At 39.3% G+C, this 27,344-nt stretch overlaps 1 protein-coding gene and 1 long non-coding RNA gene across 4 annotated transcripts in view; one reads left to right on the top strand and one right to left on the bottom strand.

Moving 5' to 3' along the window:
- Nucleotides 1-27,344, top strand: part of CUNH2orf80 (chromosome unknown C2orf80 homolog) — a 63,456-nt gene that overhangs the window by 22,219 nt on the left and 13,893 nt on the right. Inside the window, exons 2-6 of one of the 2 annotated variants that reach the window (XM_048808418.1) lie at nucleotides 12,501-12,630; nucleotides 14,487-14,568; nucleotides 16,396-16,478; nucleotides 17,685-17,772; nucleotides 18,167-18,238. In XM_048808418.1, coding sequence (XP_048664375.1) covers nucleotides 12,590-12,630; nucleotides 14,487-14,568; nucleotides 16,396-16,478; nucleotides 17,685-17,772; nucleotides 18,167-18,238 — 366 coding nt within the window. In that variant the 5' untranslated portion in view covers nucleotides 12,501-12,589. The remainder of the gene's footprint in view (nucleotides 1-12,500; nucleotides 12,631-14,486; nucleotides 14,569-16,395; nucleotides 16,479-17,684; nucleotides 17,773-18,166; nucleotides 18,239-27,344) is intronic. The other variant, XM_048808419.1, reaches the window with a different exon arrangement.
- LOC125618200 lies at nucleotides 1,874-8,712 on the bottom strand. 2 transcript variants are annotated; one of them, XR_007349458.1, is made up of 4 exons: nucleotides 8,630-8,712; nucleotides 7,823-7,974; nucleotides 6,991-7,132; nucleotides 1,874-4,091 (listed from the first exon to the last, which is right to left on the bottom strand). It is a non-coding gene; the product is annotated as an uncharacterized LOC125618200 (long non-coding RNA). The 2 variants fall into 2 exon arrangements; XR_007349457.1 differs by lacking the exon at nucleotides 1,874-4,091 and having other exon boundaries at nucleotides 5,066-7,132.

The raw sequence follows: 27,344 nt of genomic DNA, 5'->3' as shown, positions 1-27,344 counted from the left end.
TTAGCTAACACTTAAACTAGATCCTGAGCAGGAAGGGGAGAGGGAAGGGACCAACGACTGGGGAATGTAACCAAAATAAAGAAGAAAATTCAAATTCTTTCCTTTCTTAACTCCATAATTTCATTAAAAGTTTCATGGAGCTGGAGAAGGAGGTGTACCCTCTGCTTTCAGAGTTCAATATACAACTATTAATCAAATTGGTGATTTTCAACTGAAGGTAAAAGGTAAGAAAAAGTAGCAGCAGCGGGAGAGAGCTGAAGTGTGTTGTTTTACAAAGCATGTTCCATGTTATAGTGTAACTTTGCTTGGGGAATATTGTAAAAATCTTGTTTTCAGAATATGAATATTTCAGGAAGATGGGGTGGTTGAATTTACTGGAATGGGGGATGATCTAAAAATTGTGAGAACACGAAGCTCAATCTTGCTTATTTTATTGCTCAGATCTTTGGATAACCTTTGTTAATTATTGTCAAGTGCTCAAAACAGTATGCTGAAGTTGATTATAGATATTTTCTTTCAGCTGGGTCAAGCTGTTCTGTATCTGGGAAATATTCAACATTTATGAAATGACATCGGAACCATTTCCTGGTTTTAGGACTAATGAAAACTTCTCTTTTTATTTTTATCTTGTTAGCTCATCTTTGTTAATATTTGGAAGAGGTTTATTAGGTCAAATTTATTCCACATTTTTCCTAAAAATTTCAAGCTATGTGTTTAAAGAGGGGACAATGAGGGATTGGTAGACCAGTTGTAGAACTTTTATCCAGTGAAATCCGAGGGGCCACTAGTCACAAGCCCGTAGAAATGCATTTATGCATAGGGAAAGACACTCATGCTGTGTGTTTGACTGAAACAAAGGTACGAGAAGTTGCAGAATAGCATGATAATTAAATTAAAATAATATAAATCATATCCAACATTTAATGAATACTTTCTATGGGCCAGGTCCTATTTTAGGTTGTACAGGTGAATGAAACCATTTAGTTCTTTTAACAGCTTTGTGAAGTTGATATCATTAAGATTTTCTTTTCTCAATGAGAAAATGAGGCACAGAAAGATGCAGCTCATAAACCTAATTTAAAAAAAAAATCCACTTTTTCCTCTCTGCCCAAATTTCGAACCATATTAGACAACATAGAAACCAGGCAGAGAAGATATCAGTTTGATCACTGATAAAACTGATATTAAAGGAATGGCTTGGATTTCCAGCCACAAGGACATGCTAATACTTCATTCTTCCTGAGGCCTACTCACCACTCAGTCACAGCATTGCTGTGTACCACAGTCCTCCCCAGTGGGGCCTGTACCTGTCATGGAGGAGCCACAGAAGGTACTAAATTTGCCAGTCAGGTAGTCTAGTGGGGGATGGGTTCTCCCAATATTCACACATAGGTATAGAAAGATGTCCATGAGAATCGGTAAGTGGATGCCTTGGATGCATACATTAAATAGATGCATTAAATTAGAGAAATCATAATTATGTTGTGCTATAATCCAAGAATAGTAATATATCTCAAGAAGATGGTTTTGAGTGGTAATCAGTTTTCGAAAGGAAAAAAAATGAGCTTAAATCAAACTGTGACTCAAACCAGATGCTTAAATAGTTCTCTGACAATTGTCATTAAGAATGGATCAGAGGACTGGGGTTGTGGCTCAGCGGTGGAGTGCTTGCTTGGCATGCATGAGGCACTGGCTTCTATCTTCAGCACCACATAAAAATAAATAAAGTTTGACTTTTTTTCTTTCATTTTTCTTATTATATCACGAGTCTGTAAAGGTGGAAATTTTCAGCTTCAGTCTGAGAGATGTCGACAGCATCTNCACAATAAAAAAAAAAAAAAAAAAAAAAAAAAGAATGGATCAGTTAGGTACCTTCTGTCCCAGGTGAAGTGGACATAGGGGAATTCACTGCAGAGATTCCACAGGTCATTTATCAACCACTCTTTCTCCATTTCCTCTCATATGTCCCCCTTTTTGCAGACCTTGTAACAGCTGATAACACAAATTTTCATAACTCACAATCCAACACATTTGCGGGGGTGGGGAGGGGGGTGGCGGCAAGAACAATGGAAATTTCTTCTCTCCAACTACAATATAGAAAGTTCTCTTTCCGAGGTGGCACCAAATAAATTTTTTTAAATGAGCCATTTTATTGTTGCAGTAAAAAAAAAATCCAGTAGAAAGTAGATTTCATGCTTCTAGATGTGACTCTAGAGATGGGGTCTATAGAACAACAGGATAATAGCTGTGGAAATATGTCACAGTAGACTGGGTAGAGTGAGGTAATGGGAGGGAAGGGGAGGGGGGGATAGGAAGGGCAGCAGAATACAATAGACACTAGTATTGCTGTATGTATATACGTGGCCGTATAACCAATGTGATCCTGCAACCTGTACACATGGAAAAATGAGAATTTATACCCCATTTGAATCAAATGTATGATATGACAAGATCATTGTATCATTGATCATGAGCAACTAATAAAAAAAATAGCTGTGTTTCTGAATGTTGCTCATCCCAAGCACATTACAGTGGACCCATTACTACCTCCCTTCTTTTGTGAAACTGTTCATCAGATTACAAAAGAACATATGCCATAAGCATAGACCTTTATAAACTCTAGTAACTCTTAGCTGCTGCCTGAGAGCAAGACTCTGGCAGCTCCCCTTTGTGTCCCCTTCCATTTACTACCCTGGCCACAAAGATTGGTAACCAGAACCTTGACTTCTACCAGCCTATGTCACTTTTACTTTTTTGGACCTTATATATATGAATCAGGTCCTACGTGTTCTATGTGCTGTGACTCACTCCATCCACTGTGTTAATGGGATTCATCCTGACTTAAGTATAGCTTACATAGTAGCTTTTGGGGGTATATTTGCTTTTGAAAATTTAGGAGTACAGAATGAAACATTTCACAGGATTAGCACAGACATTTCACTTCTCTTCACTTTAGAGTCACAATGCATGGCTTATCATGGTATCAGATATCCAGGACAAATGGCAAAGCTAGCTAAAATTTATTCTGAGAAGAAGGGAGATGCATGCTTGAATAATCTGGGGCATCTGCTTCATGTTAAGCGTGTTTGTAAAAACAAAGCCTCTTGGGCCCTCAGGAGGACTGGCTTCTGGTTTTGGCTTATCAGTGGCCTTAAGGACATTTTGTTTTTATCTCTTGAGCCAGAGGAAAGTTTACCAAATAAATCCAAATTCCTTCTGATTCTTGTAGTCTATGATTCCACAATTCTAACTCAAGATACTGTGACTACTTGTCTGCCTGCAAAGCCCAAATCCTCCTCTGTCGGTGGGTTCCCCCAACAGCCAAAGCAGACAGTACAAAGAAAAGCCACAGTTTTAAGTTGTAATGATAAGATCAGTGTAGTTTTCCACGTTGTATTGACAAGATAGATATTCGTGTTTATACCTAATAGGCAATATTTGAAGCACACAATTTCTATAACATACACTTTCGATCTTAAGTGTTTTAATAGTGTGTGTATTCAACAAGTTAGGCCTATCTTTAATTGGAGATGGGACTGAAGGAACAGGGTGGGGTCCATTTGGCCCCACCCCACTCAGCCCACCTTGATATCACTTCTCATTCTATCTACACTTAAAGTTGAAAACAAACAAAAAATCTTCACTGGTATACTTTACATGTATATCTTATTTATAGATTATCATAGATTTGTATGTTTTTCTATTTTATTTTGAAACAGTTGCTCGGGCCTCACTAAGTTGCTGAGGCTGGCTTTGAACTTGTGATCCTCCTGCCTCAGCCTCCTGAGCTGCTGGGATTACAGTTATGTACCACCCTACCCAGCTAGAAGTTCAAGTATTTTCAGTATTTAATTTCAACATTTAAAATAATTACAATTTTTATAAATAAATTTTGACTTTTTTTCTTTCATTTTTCTTATTATATCACGAGTCTGTAAAGGTGGAAATTTTCAGCTTCAGTCTGAGAGATGTCGACAGCATCTATTCAGTGTCCTCATAAAGGATACAGAAACCAATAAGGTGGGCTGGGGTGTAGCTCATGGTAGAGCAGTTGCTGAGCATGTGTGAGGCCCTGGGTTTGATCACCAGCCCTGCAGGAAAGAAAGAAATAAAAATCCATAAGACAAGGATTCTGCCTGTAGAAAGCACATGTTTATTTGTTTATTTCCAAGCCATGCTCTGGCTTGGTAGTGGCTTGGACTTATCTAGACTCTTATTTCCCAACAAACTTAAGAGAGACAAGTCATCCTGAAATGTTTTACTCTTGCAAATATCTTCCATAAAACAACAGCAACAAAATGACTTATAAAATAATTTACTAATCTTATTGGATGGAATGAAAGACTGAGCTTTAAAAGTTACTCTTGCTTTCTTGTCTCAGAACAAGTTTTACTATAAAAATAAAAGGAGAATTCCACTTTCAAGAACTTAGTATAAGTGTTGGGGTTGGGGACGCCCTAACTCGGTTATTTCAGACAGCCTGCTTCCCAGTACTTAGCAGAAAGATAGAGTCTTCTAAGTGCACATACTGCAAGTTTTACCTCAGAATGCTTCAGGAAGTCACAGATTTTACCTTTGTCCTCAAGACGCATGCTTTGTTCTGAGAACTCTTTCATTAAAGAAAACATGTTTCACACATGGATGTTTATTGGATTGGCTGGATCAAGACAGTTAAGAGAAGATTCTGTTGCAAACACTATGCTCATTGCCTAAGTTGATCCTCACCCTTCACATACCTGTTATTACAAACAACCTGCAGATGATTATCATAGAAATGTTTAGTGTGTTGCTTAATGCCACACAACCAGCAAATGGTAAGGCTTCAATGCAAAACAAGATCATTTATTTTGCAGTGCTAGGAACTGAACCAGGGCCTTGTTCATGCTAGGCAAGTGCTCTACCACTGAGCTGTACCCCCAGCCCAAAGGAAGCTTTTTTCCTGGTTCAGAAACCTTCCCAAAGGAGTTCCTAATGGTCAAACTGTAACAACGTGAGTTAAAATTTTTTAATTTAAAAATAACAATAGTATAAGATTGTAACCCATAGAAAGATCAAAATTCATGAATCCATACTGATATAAATAATCAATTAATAAACAAATAAGGGAAACAGAACAAGACAGTTCTTCCTTACAGTAGAATTCCAATTGAAAAATATAAAGGAAAAGAGGGAAATAGAGATTCACCGTTAGTTAAATACTATAGTAATGATTGCTGCTCTGGATCTGCTGATGAATGTTAAAGGTACAGAGGGCAAAAGTCTGAGAAAGAACAAGATTTGCATTCTTTGAGAGTATCACTCCCAATCGATTTATTAACCACAATATTACTATGTTCTCTGAAAAATGACTTTACAGTAGAAGACAATCCCAAGAGGCACCGCCTTCACCAGGTCCCGTTAACGTCACCAACAAAAGACCTAGGAACACCATGAACCCCACTGTCCGGTGCACAACATCTCAGTTATATTCTTGGCAAAATCATGGGTTTGATCCGACAAATCAAAATTGAGGCACAGTCTGCAAAATATCTGCTCTTCAAAATAGCCAGCTTGCCAAAACAAAATTGGGGGAGGAGGGCAGAGGCTTTTACAGATTAGAGTTTAAGGAGAAAAAATTAAATGCAATGTGGAATCCTGAACAGGATTCTGAAGAGAAAAATGTTATTGGTGGAAAATCCATTGAAATTGAGACACAGTCCGTAGTTGAATTGATAGTGTTGTCCCAGTGTTAATTTCCTGATTTTGATAGTTTTATTGTAGCCAGTTAAGAGGTTAAGTTGGGCTGAGGGGTAAATGGGAACTCTCTGTTGCATTTTTTCTATAACTCTAAAATCACTTCATAATAATTTTTTTTCAAAAAATATTGATGAATATATGGGGCACCAGATATGCCGCCTCTCAAGTGTTCCCTGAGTGTGACCAGATGGTCTTGAAGAGCCCGATGTTAGAGGAAAGTGTGCTGATTGTGTGCTGACTGTGGTAGTCAGTTGCTGTACCCTACTCTACCACAGGCTCTCAAGGTGAGGGGTGAAAGGAGTTGCTTCTAATTGGTGTTAAGGATAGTGGGTAGAATCTGACAGATGCTTCTTGCTGTGGCACGTATTTCCTGGGCACACTGATGAGTGCATAAGAATTAAGTAGGTGGATCAGTCCACATTCATATTTCGCAGGCTCTTATAGTGTAAGTCTCCTAGCAGCTTTAGAATTCTTCAAACTCCTTTCATGTAGTTTTGGGCGTTGCTAGCAGATGTCACATTAAATTCAATCTCTAGGTTACTGAGCACAGGTCACCAGTTTTCTTTCCAGTATCAGCTTCTTGGCAGGGTGCTGTTGGGGAGTAATTACTGATTTTCTAACCAGCGCACCTTGTGTAGGAGGACCTTCCTGTTTTTCTCTACATGACTGCAGTGGGCTTCAGTATTCCCCAAAGAACATTCTGTTCCCCAGCAATTGATAGGGCCAGCCACAAGCCCAAAGCAATCCACACAGTATCATCTGAAGAACTTTCAGAACTGGAATAGAGCCAAGGAGTGAGAAAGAGGGAGCAGCCTGTCTGTGTGTCTAGGTGGAGCATGCAAACCTGGGAGTTGTCAAGCAAACATTTTCTGGCTTGGAGGCTGGGAAAATGGAGAACTCCAACACAGAGACCAAGAGCAGGAGGGGAGTAGACTCCCAGAGATGAGCAAAGAGGAATGAGGACTTCTGGATCCACCAAATACTACACACCCAGCTTCAGTTCTCATGCCCAGCCAGCTGTGTTCCTGCCCTGGAAGTCCATGAGATTTCTTAGTCTCCTTTCAATAAACTCTCTGTGTAAGTTAGCTCAGGCAAGGTTTCTGTTACCTGCAGCCATGTGTCCGAAAATGATGTCTCTTGTTGCTCTCTGAGCCTAAAATGGTGGATCTGTCCCAAGGGAAGAGCACAGCTGGTGCCCACCAAAGAGAACCCCTCCGTAGCTCTCATGGGCACCTCTCCCAGTCTATACCCCACCTACTGGTGATGCTGACGCCAAGCTGCTGATGTTTAAAGTTAAGGGTGCCTTCTTCTTATACTGCCATAGCTGGTGACGTTGCCTCCCATTGTGGCAAAAGCTGTGGTGCCATTTTTGCTGCCAATTTGTCCTTCAGGAGTACTGAGAGGAGAAAAGATAAGGAAAGTTAATCATTTAATAGCTTCAGGCTCAACCAACAACAGCAACCACAGCAAAACAATGCCACATACCTGGGTGTGTGTTTAAACCTTGACTTGAAAAACCACAGGCATCTGAGCCACAGGTACCGGGGCAGCAGGCTTACAGCTCCGACCAACCCCAAAGCAACAAGTCCTTCCCCATAAAGACTGTCCTCCTATCCCCACGCTTTGCTGGCTAGTGTACCTGCCCCTCTTAGCCAATGCAGGCTCAGTGCAAAAACTTCTGCCTTCCTTCCCCAAATTTTCATTATAAAAATGTTCTTGACTAACAGGTCTGGTGGACATCTTCCAACTCTTACTTAGTTTTGCTGCTGGAATTTGTGGGCACTTTTCCAGAACGTGGCCCTTTCCTCACTAGCATCTATAAGGACTCAATAAACTATTTCAGAGAACACTCTATCTCAAGAGTTTTGATTTTACAATCACAGGGAAAATATACTTTGTTTTTATTCACTATTTTGTTTTATTCATGCCCTTCTACTGAGGACCCTGGCGTGAATTTCAAGGTTGGATTGGAGGAAGGTGTTACTTATGATAGCTTTGGCTAAAATTGCTGTCAATCTCCAACTAAAGTTGGCTTTAAAAATAGTTCTTTTTAAAACAAAAGAAGTTTAAACATAAAAACACATACCTGGAAATTCTTTTGAAATGGAAAAGAACCAAAGCAATGCCATTTTGTTCTGACCTGACTCCATTTTATGCTTGTTTAACATGTTTTCTTTTCAGCTTCCCGACAGCTGTATCTATGTTGAAGTACAGTAGGACTTTGATCTGATTATGGCCCTGAAGTACAACAAAAATGTGTAATTAAAACACGTCTCTCATGTAATCAAAATATGTTTCAACAAGGTCTTTTCTAACCTACAGTTGCCTCAACTGTCCTCTGGTTTTGCCTTTATAAACTCTGTACTCCCAAAATTCAGGTTCTGGGATTTGAGGTGCTAGCCTGCTCCCAACTACTTGCGTGGCATGATCATTACAGGACCTTTTTCCTCTTTCAGTTTGGCTCAATATATGTGGGTGGTCTGTAATAGCACTCTGTAACACTTTGACTCTGCCCTCATCCACACAGTAGCTTCATCCTCAGACTGGCACTAAGTTGGCTCTCAATTGCTGGGTGTCCTATCTAGTATAATAATGATGGGAGAAAGAGTGGTCCATCTCTTTCTTATGTCTTTATAAATAAGTGAAGAAAACTTGCTCCCAAGATAAAGATTAGAGCAACTGCAATAATGAAGCATCACCTAGGATATCCCTGATTGTCACATGCATCCCTGGTTATCAACCTTATTTGTATACCAGAGCCCATGGAGAAATTTCTTAAAGAATAGGATAGTTCAGCCTTACCTGCCACCTGCATCCAGCACAGACGGCTAACTCAGGTCACTCGGGGAAAATTCCCAAGGTATTAATAGTAAAACACAGACACACAATTTACCTTTAAACCAAGCTCCGGGACAGGTGCTCTGCCCTCGACCTCAAGCTCTCCAAATGGGAGAGGGAGCACACTTTGGAGTGGACTTTTATTAGAAGGGACTCTAAATTCTTAGAAATTCCCATCCAATGAAGGTCAAGGGGGGCAGGGTTACAAGGACAGGTGAGGTAATTGGATCCCTGGGGATGTGGGAAGGCACGCCCCTGCACGAAGACACAGTCGCTTGCACCCTAGAAGACCAGGCTATCCAGATCACAGTGTGACCGAGGGATGCCACACCAGTCAGCAGGGGAGTCAGACACAGTCATGTCCTAGTTTGGCTTCCCACACTTACCCTCAGAGAGTCTTAGCTTACTGTTCTTGGGAGTTTTTAAAGTTCCTCAGGTGATTCTAAAGCACAACCAATGTTGAGAGCCACTGATACAAATATGATCCTGATAATCTCACAGCTCTGGGTCCTCCAGACTTGCCCAGGTGTGCCCAGACATGCCTAAATCCAAGGGTGAGCACAGTCTTAACCTTGTTACCCTAGAATGACTAATCTCTTGTGTTCACAGAGAAGTGTTACTAAATCACGTCTGTTTTTTTTTTTAATGCTAAAAATATTATGCCCACATGGGTTACTTTACTTTACACAGTCTGTGCATGCAGCCCATCCCCTACCAAATACAAATACCCAAATTACTATCAGCTGGCTATAGGGAGGAGACTGTCTTTTCTGCACCAATCTTGGATCCATGGCTGAAGCCCTTCTAGCAAAAGGTAGAGAGAGAAAGGCATGCAGATTTTTTTAAATTCAAGTTTTACATGACATAGGAGCTTTCATAAGCATTGAGACAGCAATAGAAATAAGATCTTCACTCTGACCTTTCCTCTTTCTTCTCCCCCCACGCACAGGCCATGAGACCTAGCAGGATTTTCTAACCTTCCCCTGCAGCAGATCCTCAGACACTCATGTGAGAGGTAACCCCCCTGATGTGGAGGAAAGGAGCCCAAAACACAGAGACACAGAGAAGCATCTGAACAAACAGGCTTTTTAAGTTTCCCATTTGATTATCATGAGATCATACCCCCTGGGTCTCACAATACACAATGATAGTCTACTAAAGATAAAAAAAAAAAAGTACACAAGGTAAGTTTCTTCGGGTCTTCATTTCATTCTGCAGGCTCCCATGTCATGTAAAACTTATAATAAATAAATTTGAATGTTTCCTTTTGTTAGTCTGTGTATTGTTAGAGAGCTCTCAGTCATGAACCCAGGATGGCAGAGGAAAAGATATTTTTCCTCTCCTACGTAACCAAGAGACTAAGTCAGTGGAGAGAAGTAAAAATGAGGATTAAGCAGTATTGATATCAGACACCCAGCCCTAGGTTAGCCACAGCAGCAAGCTCAGCCTCTGTCCAGCAATGTAGAAGAGACACTTACAAGCCATGGTCAGGAATTAGGATTTTGTTCTAAAAGGAATGGGAAACGCTCTACAGACTCTATGCAAGGGGCAAGGGTTTAAGATAAAGAGGAAAGTGTGGGAATAGGGCGTCCACTCAGCAAGAGGGGAGGTGATGGCTAGACCCACGTGATGGCTCCTAGGACTGTCACTGCTCTGCATCTGGAGTCACTGGCTAGAATCACCCTTCTTTGGGGGTGCTTCTTTAGGGACCTGTATTACGAAGAAGCCCATGTTTCACTGGCTTCTCCAGTAATCCTTGCTTGGTCAGACTCCTATGTCTGCAGCCAGATGCTATAAAAAACCCTAGGGGGAGTGGACTCCTCGAATCTTCTCACATTGACTTGCTTTTCTGATTAATCATTTAAATGACACATAAGCCTATTCAGGTAAAAAGATACTTGAACTTCAGGTCAGGATCACAATCCTGTCTCCAGTCTATAAGCGCCTCCCCCACTTTCAGGGTGTGTGGGGGGGGGAGGGGGAGGGGAGAGTTTTAAAGCCATTAGTTTCATTCAGTCATAGTTTCCTAGCAACCAGGAAAAATCATCTGTTTTCCCGATGTCTGTGGGCACCAGCCCACGCCTGCTACTGATGCTCACGTTTGCCTCCAAAGCAGAGAAAGAACAAAAGCATTGCAGTCCGCTCCAGTGGGTGAGAGATTCTTGAAGGGGACTTTGTTAAGATCCAGGCACCTGATAGAACCCAGCAGGAGAGGCGTATCACAGCTGCACAGCGGAGGGAGGGCTGGCATGTACATACATTCCTCAGCACCGGTAGCCCTACAGAATATGGGGGCTGTGACTTCTGGGGGTTTTGTGCCTATGAAAGAACGAAAGCCTGAGGCAGCTGACATCTTTCCAGTACCTCTTTTGTGTGTGTTTGCAGCCCTTGGCCTTGTTTTCTTTGAAGTTCCACAGACAAAAAAGAGGGGTGATGGGCAAAATCCAAATCTAACTGAATAATCTTTACAAATGTCCCTCTCTCAACTAGGCTTGGCTGCTAAATGCATGTAAGTTACTATATTCTATAGTTAGAAGGAAACTTCCCATCATTCAATGTTTGCAGAGGAAGAAATATGAAAAAACAGAGAGGCAAATTCATCTGTTCATGGTGACACAGCTAGTTGGTGGCCTCACAGTTTCTCCTGACCTCCAGCCTAGTGGTTTGGGAGTGGGAGATGCTCATATTTTTAATACTTAAGCCTTTTTATATTATGCCACCTTGAATAGAGGGAGGGGTTCTAACAGCAACTCAGAGATGCAAATTTTATAATTTATAAGTCTGAAATTCAAATGCTAAATCTTTTACTTTTTAAGCTTTAAAGTTAATTAAGCCCACTTCCTGTGAAGGAATTGAGATAGGACAAATAATATCCTATGAACACACACACACACACACACACATAAATATATATATATATTTGCTGCTGGCAGCATGCAGGGATTGACTCACCAGATGGTGGAGGCTTGGTCAGTTCACATTCACAATCTGATGGGGGAGATGAGCCTGCTGGAGACTTGGGAAGAGCTGCAGTTAGAATGCAAAGACCTCCTGCTAGCAGAATTCCTTCCTGCTGAGGTGGGTGGGGTGTCAGTCTTATTCTTTTAGACTTTCAAGTCCTTCACTTAATGATTGAGATGAGGTCCACTCCCATTATGAAGGATAATGCTTTTCTCAAAGCCCACCTATTTAAATGTCAATCTCACCCTACCCCCAAAAAATAACCACTTTCACTGAAACATCTAGAATAATGTGTGATCAAATATTTGGGCAGAGTAGCCCAAACAGGTTGACACATAAAATGAACCACCACAATGTACTTCAAATCATTTTAAAGATTTTGGATTCAACTTTAGTGATAAACTTGATTCCCATTTATAATTCTCCCTTGGTATACCCATTCAATAGTGATGAGTTTGTATAAACTCATTTCAATGACTTTACATCGCTTTTGACCCAATCTCCTAATCTTTCATTTCTGGTTCAGTCAGGCTGGAAATTGAAAATGCCACAATCACGTGGTCTTTCAAGGACCTCCTGGCCATAGGTTATGGACAGGTTTCAAGAAAACTCCATTAGGAGCCATCCTGCTAGGGTGAGCATCCTGAAGTCATGTTGACACACACAGAAAACCTCCAACAGATTCAGATCATAAGCCATCAAGGTTTGTGTGATTCTGGCAAAATAGCCAATTACTTGCTGGCTTATTGTAAGGATAAGTACATGATAAGTGTAAGAAAAACTTGGAAGGAATGCATGTTGTCAGATAAATACGACGTACGGTGCACTTGCCTTCAGACAGCTTTCTGACCCAGCCTGCTGGACAAGAGGCACATTCTCAATCCATTCCAGAATCTAGGACTCCATGACTGGTATTTGGAGAGACAGCATCCCTAATTCAAATTCTCTCTGATTTGCTGCTGTAGTTTCTAGGCTCCAAGAGGCGGATCTTCCCAAAAGACATCAGGTGCAGTGTAAGCTGCAGGTACTCGCTCAGCTGGATAAGCCTTTAATCATGGAAAGAAGGCTTGTAAAAAAGGAAATGAAAAAGCTCCTGTAAGTATGACTGAGAATAACTTTTATGACACTTGGCATTTGGTGGGCTGTCATAGAAGGTTGGATGTTGGCAGGCGGGTAAAAAGCTAAGGAAGACTATTCCTGCACTACAGGAGAAAGCCAGAAGATGATCTGGCCTGTCTCCTGCCAGAGAGATCTCAAATGTAGTGCAAATCGGGATGCTAAATCTCTCAGGAGGATGTTTCTGCTGGCAGCATGCAGATTGGAGGTGTCCCCATTCTACAGCCTGGGAGCAGAGCAGGGCACGGTATGCACCATCGAAAGGGGCTGGCCCTGCTGGTAAAAGATATAGCAGAGATTCCTGGAAAATGTATCCAAGGATCCAGCATTTAAACTGCAGCCTCTGCAGCATTTATTGTCAGCCTTATCGACCAAATAATTCATTTCCTTTTTCTTGACGACTGATTTTTTAAAAAAGGGGGGGAGGGGGGACCGAAAACATCAAGTCAGCATGAAATTTTTTTTCCTCTTCTGTAGATTTTCTTTGACTTGGTACTTAACAAATGTTGGTGGAAAATCACAGACCATGTAAGAAGCTAGGAAAAGATTACATTCTATTTCATATGTATTATAGGCACAACAATAAAAATCCCTTTTCATCAGATGTTATCTCAGACCCCATCAAATGTCCTTTCTCTGCCTACAAAGTTAACTGTCTTTTACTACGTCCTTCAGAAATGCTGGAATATGCCATATGTGAATTTGCATACATTTACTTTTATGTGTTTGGAGGCTAATACAATAATAAACAAGACACAATCAAGAATGCTGACTCTCAGGGCTGGGGTAGTGATTCAGTGGTGTAGCGCTTGCCTAGCATGTATGAAGCCCTGGGTTCAATCCTCAGAACCACATATAAATACATAAAATAAAAGTTCATCTACAACTAAAAAAAAATTTAAAAAAAGGATGCTGACTCCTCTACATATGTCATCCAAATAATGGAATTTCAAAATTGACATAAATATAATTTTAGATTCAAAGAATAGATTTAGGCTTCTTGGAAGGTAACTTGGCAAAAATTCAAGAATATTATCAATCTAGAAAAGTTAAGGACTCAGAAGAAAGCTTTAAAAGCCAAAAACAAACTTACCCTCCACACAGTAACTAGTCCAAATATCCTAGTATGGTAAATAGACAACCAGAACTGACCTTATATAAAAAAGTAAGGTCTCTGGATATCAATCTTGAAGCCACCAGAGTCCTTTTCCTGAATCCAGTTCCTCTCTCCGACTTTCCCACAATAGAACCCATTTCTTTTCTTTTCCCATGGTGCTTAGTCTACCCTCCTTTTATTAAAAGTTATGGTTAGAAAAGAATCTAACAAGAATACACTAACATGGAATTACTAAAAAGTTTTCATGCATAATTCCTTCTAAGGGTATTTGAATTTCAATGCAGAAAGATTAGCATAAAAGAATACATTCTTATAGCATTTTATATATCTGGAATTTACTAGCTTTGGATGTTCTGCCTGAATTTAGCGTGAACTGAAAAGGAATCTTCACGTGAAATAGTGGGTCTCAACTCTACTTTTGCAAGAAACTTTTTCTGTGTGTGGGTATTTGGTATGCTTATGCTTTCTTGTAAATCCTGTTCCCATGAATTTAATTTCAGATAAATGTGATTGAAGTTAATTATGGTTAGGCCTTTTAAACCTGCAGCATGGCAAGACTGCTGTGTAAATTGAAAATGAATATTAAGGCAGCTACCAGGTCATCGGCCACTTCTGCTGTATCTCAGTCTGGGAGGGAAGGTTTGGGAAGAAAGCCTCTGTCGGCAGACTGAATCCTGTGTCACCTACAATGGTTCAATGCTGCTCTCTTGCTTTTAAGGGGAGATTATATTGGCATCAGACTTCGGGAAAATGAATTTGATCCAAAAGGAAGAAGGCAACCCACCTTTCTAGATGATATGGTAAAGAAAGGCATGCTGACGTGGCTCACATTTGTGTTCTATGTGTATTAAGAGGGCAGAACCAGGATTGAGGTTATGGAGTGAATGGGGCGCACGCATGCACGCGCGCACACGCACACACATGTGTACACACACACACGCACGTCCTCTTCCTCATCTTTCCTCATCCTGACATTGTCCGTATGATCATTTTGACCCACTAAACTGAAAGCAAAAACAGGATGAGAAAATAAAAGTCCTATTAGGGGAGAAAAGATGAAAAAGCAAGTGAGTGCAAGGTAAAATGTTGCATTCAAGATATTAAGAAGTTCTTGACAAAATTAGCTACCAAGTAGTTCTCATTTCCTCATCATCTGCATGATAAGGGGGTGGGGGAAACAAACCAAAGCAGTGCATAATCGTAAAATCCCTTGTGTTATTCAAATTGAAACCCAGATCCAGGTTAGGTTCTCAAAGTTCATGACACAGAAATTAGAAAGATTTAATCCAAATTAGAAAAAATTTAATCCAAGAGAAATTAGTAGAAAGTTCTAATCCAAGAGAAATTCATATTCCCCCAGCTTTTCCTCTGCCCACTTGCTACCTTTGCACTAAGAAGGAAGAAAGAATCTCTATTTTCCCTGCCCCTCTTCCTCCAGCTCTGATTAAAGCAATGTTCACTGACTTTTCAAATACTCCTTGGAGCAGAGTTTAGTCTGATTCTCTCTGGACACATATTGAACAGAGAAATTACATAGATTAGAACTGTGCTTCTCAAACTTTAATGAGGTTTTATTGTTGCCATGCTGTTTTGATTTGGGACGCCTGGGCCAGTCTGAGAATTTACATCTCTAATGAGCATATAAGCAATCCAATGCTGCTGATCCAGGTTTCCCACCCTGGGTTAGGTTGCAAAACTGAGCACTATCCAATTTTCCCTCTTTATTTATTTAGATTCACATTTCAGTTTGGTTCAGTGCCTGGAAGAAATAATTCTATTGTTTGGAGAATGTTAGAACCTTAGAGCCCATCTAAAATAAACAAAATCAAAATCAACTTTCCCTTTTCTTTGGGGATGAGGAGGAGAGATAAATGGTATACTCTCTAAACAAAAAACTCTTAGAAATTACCAGGGAAAAGTCATTGTTAGAATATAAATGAGCATTCAAATTGTCCCTCAGCTTTAAGCACTATGTGTGACTCTGCATGTCACTTGATCAGGTCCACCTCCAATCCTTTGCTCACCTTGGTCCCTCCACTGGGATGTCCCTCTGGGAAACTGTCCTCATCCTTCAAGCTCTAGTTTTGAGAAAGCTCCCTCCCTGAAACCATCTACCTGCACCACCTGCCCAGGTAGACACAAGAGTCCCTGCCTCCAAGTTCCCATAGCACTTCCCCTATACCCTAGAAGCACATTTCTGATGTCACCCAGAATCAGAAGTTCTCTTTGGCCCTCTTCCCCTGCTCTTCCCTTTTTCTATTTTAAAACTTAAGGAAATTGAGGCCCAGAGAGCATCAATCACTCACTCCAAGGATAGACTATGAGTTGTTGGCAATACCCAGATTTGAACTCAGATTCCCTCATTCCTGGGTTGATATTCTTTCCACTAATCTAGTCTTTCTTTTTGGAACCACACGAATCAAATTATTGCTCTAGTGGAAGATAAATTTAATGTCAGAAGATCCTGAAGTATTTCTGGCTGAGCATCGGGTTATGAGGCTTAGCTAATAATCCTTTTGGACATGAAAAAATAGAGCAGGCTTAGCAGTGCCATCATCACTGGGCCCAGGGAGTCCCGTGGTCAGTGTCTCAGGCTTCTCCTTTGCTGTCTGTGCTCCCTCTTCCAGGCACACTATGACTTGGCCATCAGCGTTGCTTTGCAATGGTTGGATCACTCCGAAGATTTAACTTGGCTGAAGTGGGAAGAAGTGTAAGTTGTAGTACATTTGTTGTTGTTGTTGTTGTTGTTTAACATCTGACTTGGATTAATGGTGCAGGAAGTTCCAGCTCAATCTGGCATCTTTCACTCATAGGCACTCTGATTTGAATATACTCCAGGGTAACTATCCCCCTTCAACTAGAAACCTGAAAAAAAAAAACATCTTTGTCAACTTAATAAAGTCAGAGATGTGTTTACATATTTTGCATTTCTACCAATTGGTTTCTATCGGATTAAAAAAAAAGTTCTTGCATAACCATCCCACCTGAGAAACATGACCCATGCTTTTTTGTGTACAAGCTGTGATTTTCAAAATGATCAATTTGGTGGGTGGAAACTGCAATCTTTTCCTAAGGACTGTCAAACCCAATCTCTGGAGAGTTTAAGCAGATAGGTACCTGAGCCAAGCTGCTTGAATCATGAAATAATTTCCTTTCCAGGATTATTAGCATTTTCTTCCACATGTAGTGTCAGACAGGCACTTAGTTGATACGAGAGGGAACTAACAAGGTCAGGATGAAGTAGTCTATTCCAGAAACCAGTTATTTTTTTCTGTCCCTAGGCCTTGGACTATACATCTGGTCCTGGATGGAATGTAGCAGCTCGATTTGGTTGTAATAATCAGAAAATTCAGTTTTAACAAACTTAAGAGGGAATAAACAAGTTGCATCTATCAGAGATCTGTAGACAAGTCTGTGCTTGGCATGGTTTCATACAAAACTCAGTTGATGTCCCTGAGACCTACCTTTTGCCCCATTTGCTCTGGGTGGACAGGGCAGGGGATATACTGACTAGCTTAGTCCACAGTGCTCCTTCCATTCTTGGATTCTAGGGGAGTGGTTGGTCTTCCTAGAGGCACATAAGCTTGCAGTGGGGTTAGGCAGTTCACCACAAGCAAATTACCACAATCAGGAAAAAAGATACTGAAGCCAGCAACATCTGCCACAGTGGCCAGTCTGCCAGTGTTTGATAACTATGAAGACATGAATAAAGAGGACAAATTCATCATCAACATTGGAAGATTAAAAATTCAAAGTGGTATTACTGATGGAGGATTAATCACATTGATTTTTTTATCAATAAGTGGGTAGCACACAGCCAATGCAAATTACTTATGGATTATTATCACAGACTTAGCAAGTGTCATGAGGAATACAAATAAATCTTCAGCTCTTATTTATTTATATTCCCCCTTAGGAAAATGCCTCTTCATGATCGACCCAGATATCCAAACCACAGAGAAAGAGAAGCAATGATTTTATCATCTTATGCTGGAATCTTAATGGTGAAGAAAAGAGCACTGCATGTATTAGTATCTTATATCCACTACGTGCATTTATATGTTATTGTGCATATATGTTATTTTTTGACCAATGTTTATAAATGTTTAGCATCTACTAATAGCAAATGTTTCCTTTTTAATGACATCATAAAAAAGATTTTGACTTCTATACTGTACTACAAGAACATTTATTTAAAAAACAAACAAAAAATAAGAATGAGGGACATAACTAATTGGTATCAGGAAGACTGACTTATTCATTTACTTGAAAGTTAGTTATTTAGTGCCTGTAACACCACATATAGTACTAGACAAACAAGCTCTGATAGCTTTGTTTTGTAATAAAATAAAAGCCAAGATATGACAACACCTTGATATTGCTGTTTTTATTTAACAGAACAGTATCCCAATTGAAGAAGTCTTTCAAATTTATGGGGCTGATTCTTCTGCCGATTCTGGTACTACCAAGGTAAGAGTAATTTGGGACTATCAATAGAGGGGAGATTGAGAGAGAGATTACTTAGCTTATACATTTATAATGATGTATTTTCAGGCATCAGTTATGAAATAACAGTTTTATATATAAATGCACAAAACCACATTTATTTGAATATCATGTTTGTAAAATGCTTTTAAACATAGGTTTACACAGTTATAACAAGTGTATTTTGTGTAAGACCTGGTAGGGCAGCAAGTAGTGCACCAGACCTGGACTCGAGATTCTGCTTTGTTTCTGCCTGATTTTCCCCTCTTGCCTTTTGTAACATACATCTGCTAAGCCACGTTCTCTGTGATGAACTATGTCAGCTGGAGCTAGGACTCCATCTCCAAGGCACATTCCCCAGACACAGGAGCTCACTTACTGCCACCACCTGTCCCTTTCCCACAAGACTCCTGAGATTCCTCGGAAGTCACCAATAGTGCAAGCACGACGGAAGGACAGGGAATCCAGAGACCAGGTCTGAGCTCTGACTCTACCACTACAGAGCTGAACAGGCCCCTTTCCCTCCTTGGGTCTCCATATACTGATTTTTTTAAAAAGAGAGAGTATTCTGAATGATCCTTAGGCCAGTTCCGTGTTTGCCAGTTATGGGTGTGTGACTATTCAGTTTGAATTTAAGTACTGACAGCTGTTAGAGGTGACCTAGAATTGCTTTAGCTCTAGATACCTCTGGAGGAAGGAAGAGGAAATGGAAGAATGTCATTGAGGGGCCTGTAGCAGGAGGGAAGCAGGAGGGAAGGATAGGAAATGGAAAGACCGTGGAATGAATCTGACATAACTTTCTTTTGTACATTTATGAATACACCATAGTGAATCTCACCATCATGTACATCCACGAGATGGGGGTCCTAATTACAATAAAATATATTCCATGCTTGTATAATGATATAAAAATGGATTCTGCTGTCATGTATAACTAAGAAGAACCAACTTTTTTTTTTTTTTAATTAAAAGAGTCCCATTCTTATGGATGTACATGGTGAGGGGTTTCACTGTGTTGTTTTCATATGTACTTAGGAAAATTATGTCAAATTCATTCCATTGTCTTTCCTTCACTTATCCCCCATCTCTTCCCTCCATTCTCCATTGTCTAATCTAGTGAACTTCTATTCTTCCCCTCACTACCCCACTTTACTGTGGGCAAGCTTCAATCTATCAGAGAAAACATTCGACTTTAGGTTTTTTGGAATCGGCTTACTTCACTTAGCATAATAGTTTCCAGATTCATTCATTTACTGGCAAATATCATAAAATCATTCTTCTTTCTGGCTGAGTAATACTCCATTGCATATACATACCACATTTTCTTTATCTATTCATCTATTGAAGAGCCCTTAGATTGGTTCCTTAGCTTAGCTACTGTGAATTGAGCTGCTACAAACATTGATGTGGCTGCATTACTGTATTATGCTGATTTTAAGTCATTTGAGTATATACTAAGGAGTGGGATAGCTGGGTCAAGTGGTAGTTCTATTCTTAGTTTTTTGAGGACTCTCCATACTGATTCAGTATGATTCAGTAATCACGCTGAGTGATTGCCCCAATTTGCAGCCCCACAGCAATGTATGGATGTAGCCTTCCCCCCCCCATTCTTGCCAACATTTATTGGTACTTGTATTCTTGATAATTGCCATTCTGACTAGAGTGAGATGGAATTTCAATGTAGTTTTTTTAATTTGAATTTCTCTAATTGCTAGAGATGTTGAACTTTTTAAATATAGTTGTTGACCATTCATATTTCTTATTCTGTAATATGTCTGTTCAGTTCCTTTGCCCATTTATTTATTTGGTTGTGTTGTTGTTATTGCTATTTTTGTTTTGGTGTTAGATTTTTTGAGTTCTTTATATATCCTGGAAATTAATGCTTTATCTAAGGTGCAGGTGGCAATTATTTTCTCCCATTCTGTAGGCTCTCTATTTATGATATTGATTGTTTCCTTTACTGTGAAGAAGCTTTTTAGTTTATTGCCATCTCCTTTATTAATTATTGATTTTTCTTCTTGCACTTTAGGGGTCGTATTAAGGAATTCAGTTCCTATGCTGTTATGTTATAGTGTTGGGCCTAACTTTTCTTCTAGTATATGCAGGGTTTCTGGTTTAATTCCTAGGTCCTTGATCCACTTGGAGCTGACTTTTGTGCAGGGTTAGAGATAGAGGCTAAATTTCAGTCTACTACACATGGATTTCCAGTTTTCTTAGCACCATTTGTTGAAGAGGCTATCTTTTCTCCAATGTATGTTATTGCTTATATAATTGGTACCTTTGCCTAATATTAGGTAACTGTATTTATGTGGGTTTGTTCCTGTGTCTGCTATTCTGTTCCATTGGTCTTCATGTCTGTTTTGGTGCCAATACCATGCTGTTTTTGTTACTATAGCTCTAGAGTATAATTTTAGGTCTGGTATTATGATGCCTCCTGCTTCACTTTTCTCAATAAGGATTGCTTTGGCTATTCTGGGCCTCTTGGTTTTCCAAATGAATTTCATGACTGCTTTTCCTATTTCCATGAAGAACATCATTGGAATTTTGATGGGAATTGCATTGAATCTGTTTAGTGCTTTGGGTAGTATGGCCATTTTGATGATATTAATTCTCACTGTCCAAGAATGTGGAGGGTCTCTCCATCTTCTAAGGTTTTCCTCAATTTCTTTCTTTAATTTTTTGTAATTTTCATTGTAGAAGTCTTTCACTTGTTTTGTTACATTGATTCCCATGTATTTTATTTTTTGACACTATTGTGAATGGGATGGTTTTCCTAATTTCTCTTTCAATGAATTTGTCATTAGAGTAGAGAAACACAATTAATTTATAAGTATTAATTTTGTATCCTGCTACATTGCTGAATTCATTGGTGAGTTCTAGAAGTTTTCTGGTGGAGTTTCTTTCTTTCTTTCTTTTTTTCTTTTTCTTTTCTTTTCTTTTTTTTTTTTTTTTGAGTTTTCTGAATAGACTCATGCACTTGGCAAAGAGCTAGTTTTAACTCTTCTTTTCTTATTTGTATCCCTTTTATTTCATTATTTTGCCTAATTGCTCTGTCTAGAGATTCAAGGACTACATTAATATAAGTGGTGAAAGTGGATATCCCTGTCTAGTTCCTGTTTTTAGAGGAAATACTTTCAGTTTCTCCCCATTTATAATGATGGGCTTGGGCTTGTCGCATATAGCTTTTACAATGTTGAGGTATGATCCTTTTATCTCTATTTTTTCTAGTGTTTTAAGCAAGAAAGATATTTTATTTTGTCAAATGCCTTTTCTGCATCTATTGAGATAATCATGTGATTCTTATCCTTTAGTCTATTGGTGTGATGAATTACATTTATTGATTTCCATGTGTTGAACCAAACTTGTATCTCTAGAATGAACCCCACTTGATCATGGTGCACTATCTTTTTAATGTGTTTTTGTATGTGATTTGCCAGTATTTTATTGAGAATTTTTGCATGTATATTCATCAGAGATATTAGTCTGAAGTTTTCTTTCCTTGAAGTGTCTTTATCTAGTTTTGGTATCAGGGTGATACTAGCTTTATAGAATGAGTTGGGAAGGGTTCCCCCTTTTTGTGGAATAATTTGAGGAGAATTGATATTAGTCCTTCTTTAAAGGTTTGATAGAACTCAGCTGAGAATCCATCTGGCCCTGGGCTTTTCTTTGTGGTAGGCTTTTGGTGACTTCTTCAATCTCATTACTTAAAATTGACTTGTTTAAATTTTCTATATCATCCAGTTCAATTTCAGGTCATATGTCTTTAGGAATTTATTGATGTCTTAAAGATTTCCTAGCTTATTGGAGTATAGGTTTTCGAAATAACTTCCTATTATCATATTTCAATAGTGTTTGTGGTAATATTTTCACAACAGGCTTTAGTAATTTGCATTTTTCTTTGACTTTTCATTTCTGTCTTAACATTTGGAAATTTTCTGTTATTATGTCATTGAAAAGATTGTGCATTGCATTGGTTTGTACTTCAGAGCCTTCATCTACCCCCACGAATATTAGATTTGGCCTTTTAATGTTATCCCATTCCCACCCACGTTCCACACAGCTGGTGGAATTTGGGGTCCCTCTGTGTGAATCGGGCTGGCTGTAAAATAAAGTTAAAAAAAGAAAATAGTGAAAAAAACCACACAAGGAAAGTAATTTTAGAAAGCAAGGGCGGGACAGCTCTTCCACCTTAGGGGTTGAGCTTCCACACTGGAAAGAGAGAGAACTAGAGCCCGTGTTTGCTTTATTATATGGAAAAAACTTCAAAGGTTTTCCATAGAATGTTCTTCCCCAAATAAAGTAGGAGGTGGGCTGTCCAGTTTCCAACAGGTTACGCCCAAATCCCTAGACAAGCAAAGACAGTGCATTGTGTAATGCATAGAGTAGGAGAAGCCACAAAACAGATTGCAGTGCCAAACCTAAATCTCCTTGGCTCAAGGCCAAGTGAAGACGCTCAAATAGCTCAGGGGTGGCTTCCCACATCCCATATTTCTTGAAAATTCTGTTTGTGGTCTCTTAACATTTTTCTCCATGATATTTATTTTCAAGGTTATATATTTTTTCTTCATTGCCTGAAACTCTGTCTTCCAAGTGGTCTAGACTATTGGTGATGCGTTCCATTGAACTTTTAATTTTTTTTTATTAATTCCTTCATTTTGAAAAATTTTTATTGATTCTTCTTTCTCCCCTCATCTTCTGGGCTTAGGGAGGTCTAGGGCAGGCATCAGATACATCTGACTGGTTGGTCCCAACTCACATGACTAGAGGACAAATATGCAAAGTCTCATTCTGGAGGTGATGTCACTATGTACCCTTGTCTTGGCTGGGCCATCAATCAAGGTTTGCAAATGTGAATGTTTGAGTAGTTTGGGGGACTCATGTTCATGCAGGGGGGTAGAAGAGGAAGACATGCTATCTAGAGGTGAGCCAGCCAACATTCCTCATCTGCCCCATCACTCATTCATTCATTAAAGAGCCTCTGTACAGGAATACATACTCTCCATCCTCATATCAGTGACCAACACTGAGAAGCCCAGATGTATGCATTCGCTACAAAAGAACTAGCTTAGAACAGAAGCAGACTATCTCTCCCTAGTGGGAGACTTCTTGTTTTAAGGTCAGTACTTGCTTATTGCTATGAGATAGGATCATTTATTGATTTATATGTGAAAGGCAATTGGTGCCATGTTAAACACTAGGATTCTAAATCCTCAGCTGTCTGAGTCTGAATCTCAACTAGGCCAGTTACAAGCAGAATAATCCTGGGCATGTTTTCTAACCCCTATCAGCTTCAATTTCATTTGTAGAAGCAGGAAAAAGAAGATGGGTTTGTGTGGGCACTAAGTGAGTTAGTACCAATGAAGCCCAGTGTTTGGCATATGGAAACCTTTAAATAATAGCTGTGATTAAGGTTCTGGTACTCATGGTTGGGTATCTGATCTCTCTGGTGTCCTTCTATATCAGGATTTCTTAACATTCTTCTTATTAACACAACATTATTCTCCACTGTGTGCATAGAAAGTTGGAGTTAGGGACTGTTGTAATCTAGCATTGTAGGATGTTTAACAGCATCTCTGGCCTCTAGCTACTGAATTAAAATTGATTTTCTCCAGTTTGACAATACAAAAAAAAAAAAAGTTTCCAGATTCCAATGTCCCCTAAGAGATGAAATTACATCTGGTTTAGAACCACCACTCTATTCAAAAAGTATAGATAATCAAGCATCTATGTGTATTATTAACACGATGTAAACTTTGCCTGTTTTGGACAACTAATTATAACAAAGGGTATGATCTGAGGAACCAATACAAGAATCTGAGGACCTATCCCTGTGAGCCCCACAAGCTCCTCTCCACATCCAAAATGCCACCTCAGGCCTTTTTCTTGTGGCTTCACATTAACTCCACTCAGGGGCATTTTTCACATCGTGAATAAGGAATTAGCAGGGCCTCTCAAAGGAAATGTAGCATTTACAAAATGAGACTGTAAGAGTGTTTTAAAACAGATCTTTGGGATTTAACATAATTTTTCTTCAATTGTCTTAACTAGGAGATAGAGTTGTTTTAAAGAAGAAAAAAAAAACCTTCATATGTCTAAACGACCTTTGATTCCTTTAGATAAAACATCTCCTTAGCAACAGCTAAAAACCTTCCCAAGCTAAAGTTTAAAACCCGGTTGAATACTAATCAGATTATGTAGAATTTCCGGCAACTGAAATAAATGGGCCTCTTATTATACAACAGGGTACTGTGCTCAGGCTTGAGGGCTTTCTCCAGGGCTCTTTGCTGCCACCTGGTGACAGACAGGGATCACAGCCCAATACCCTTCCCTCTTCCTCAGAGGAAGCTGTGTTTTGCTGATACAAAACTTTTTTCTTTTGAGGACTCTGGACTGGGCAAAAGTTCACCTAAGGGCCTTTATGTAAGTCAGGGATTTTTACAGCTACATTCTGATAAACAGAAACGGCTTTACTCGATTTAAACTGTATGAAAAGCATAAATCTTCTTTCAAAAAACAGAGCAAGTAATAAAAATATTCTTCAGCTCCATTTGATGGAGAAGGGGCAGCAGTGAGAAAGGAAAGCAGAGAGAGTTAGAGTGAGTACATCAGAGCACGGAATAGAGACCACACCAGCACCACTGCTTTCTTCTCTTCCTGAAGCCACATCCCAATGTCTGTGTGGCCTCTGATAAATAATTATTTAACACCTCTGATCCCCAATTCATGTTCTCTCTCTCCCCCCCCCCTCTTTTGGTAACAAGGATTGAACCCAGGGGTGCTTACCACTGAGCCACACCCCCAGCCTTTTTTATTTTTTGAGATAGGGTCTTACTTAGTTGCTTAAGATCTCACTAAGTTGCTGAGGCTGCCCTCAAACTTGTAATCCTCCTGCCTCAGCCTTCTGAATTGCTGGGATTACAAGTGTGCACCACCACACCTGGCCCTAATTCCCTAGTTTTAAACAGGCACACCTGAGTAGGCAGGCTGACTCCCAGCCACACCAGGTGCTCCTGAGAATTGAGACCATGATGTACATGGTGTCATGATGAATGACCAAGTACATACATGATGGTGGCATGGGGAGCTTTTCCTATCAGTACTAAGATTTCCAAGTCTGGCCCCACCCAGCATGGCCACCTCCTTCCTCTTGACGGAGGCTGGTCCTGCCTGCTGTAGGCCTGTCTGTCTTTGACCCTCTCACACTTCTTATCATAGCTGCCAAGTGTCTTCTCCTCCTGAAGAATGCCCAGACTGAATCATGCAGAAAAGAGAAAGTGAATTTATGACAAGGAGAAGGACCTATGTTTTCAACAAAAGTTCAATATCAATAAATATTAATAAGGAATTAAAAAACATACTTTCAATATTAATGTGGGTAGTATAGTCTGAAGATCGTCAATCTTAACCATGTCCAATTAATACTTACCACATATGTTTAAAGTACAAAGATCAAGCAAACAAACCAACCCACCAAGTATATGAAACGGAATAGAATCAAGAGAATTATTATTTACTTTCACATATTTGTAGTTTTGCCTCAGATGAATCTCTAAGCAATATGTTATTTAATTTTGCACATAATTTTAATTTTATATAAATAAAATAACGGCAAATGTGTCATTCTATGGCTTTCTTTTTTTTACCCCACATTACATTCAATAAATTTACCCATGTCATTAATGTAACTGTAGTTTATTATTACTGCATATTGCATTTTACCTTAGGAATATGTCAATGTACTTGCACATTTTTTTCAGTCTTATACATTTGGATCATTTCTTTTATATATCTCTGTTGTGTGGAAGATGTCTGTGTAGTGTATGTCTGAGAAATTGCTAAACTGTAAGGTATGAGCATCTTTAACGCTTTTCAAAAAATCAAAATGTTTTTCCAAAATGATCATGTCCATGCTATCACCAATGCTGGTTACCCACACTGGTACTTTCAGACTTTTAAATCTGTTAAATACATGATGGTGTTTTGCTGTGCTCCTGATCTCTAATGGACAACTGTTTGTATGTTTCCTCTTCTGTGAAGTGCCTGTTAAAAATTTTGTCCATCTTTCTGTAGAGTTACTTGTCTTTCTCTCTCTTTTTCAATACAGTCTCAATTTTTGGAGAAACTACTATAGGATAGAATCAGCCAAGTCATAGATTTGCCAATACTTACAACATTTGAAATTTACCCTTTGTTTTCATAAGCATTAAAACATTTAGTAAGTATAATTTTGCAACACCTGAATCACATTTGCAAAATTTCTTAGAAGTATACAAGCTATCTTTGCAGATTATGAGTCCACTTTTATTTTGGCAAATATATTGATATAAGTACATGTCCAAATGCTTTGACACTGAAGGCCAGAAACTCTCTACTTTCCATCCTGGAGATGATCATAATAATGTTTTGAAAGTTACTGGTCCAGGCTGAGAGGCAGGTGATGATTACTATCTATACTCTTCATTCCTAATTATGTACCCCTCCATTGGAAAAGTTCCTATATCCCTGTAAACATCCTCATCTTCTCCTCTCAGCCTTACAGATAGAAGAAATTTCTGTTGAATGTGCTTTGGCATTCAGTCAGCACACGAATTGAGAAATAATAAGTCTTTTATACTGAGATAATGAAGATATCAGTCAACAGCTTTAGAGTTAAAAAAGAGAATGTGATTAACTCTAGATTACAATCTAAATTTCATCCTAAAGTACCTAAAGCTAATTTATGGCTCACATGAGTCATGAGGTTATCAGGACTAGAAAGATTCATAGACCATTTGAGCTGGAAATGTCCTTTAAAATCCTCAGGGAAACTAGAGCATGCAAAACATCAATCTTACATCTACTTAGTGAAGAACTGCAGAAGAACAACTTACGAAAGCTGGGCATGGTGGTGCACGTCTGTCATCCCAGCTTCTGGGAGGCAGAGGCATGAGGACCATGTAGGTCTATTTGTTCAAGACCAACCTGGACAACATAGTGAGACCTTGTCTCAAAAAAATATAGTGACTTATGCTGGGCACAGTGGCGCTTGCCTGTAATCCCAGCTGCATATATATATATATATATATATATATATATATTATTTTGTATTGAA

Source organism: Marmota marmota, unplaced genomic scaffold (assembly GCF_001458135.2).
Source record: "Marmota marmota marmota unplaced genomic scaffold, marMar, whole genome shotgun sequence".
Classification (NCBI taxonomy): domain Eukaryota; kingdom Metazoa; phylum Chordata; class Mammalia; order Rodentia; family Sciuridae; genus Marmota; species Marmota marmota.
The sequence above is the reverse complement of the archived record's forward strand: the minus strand, read 5'-3'. Positions and strand labels throughout refer to the sequence as shown.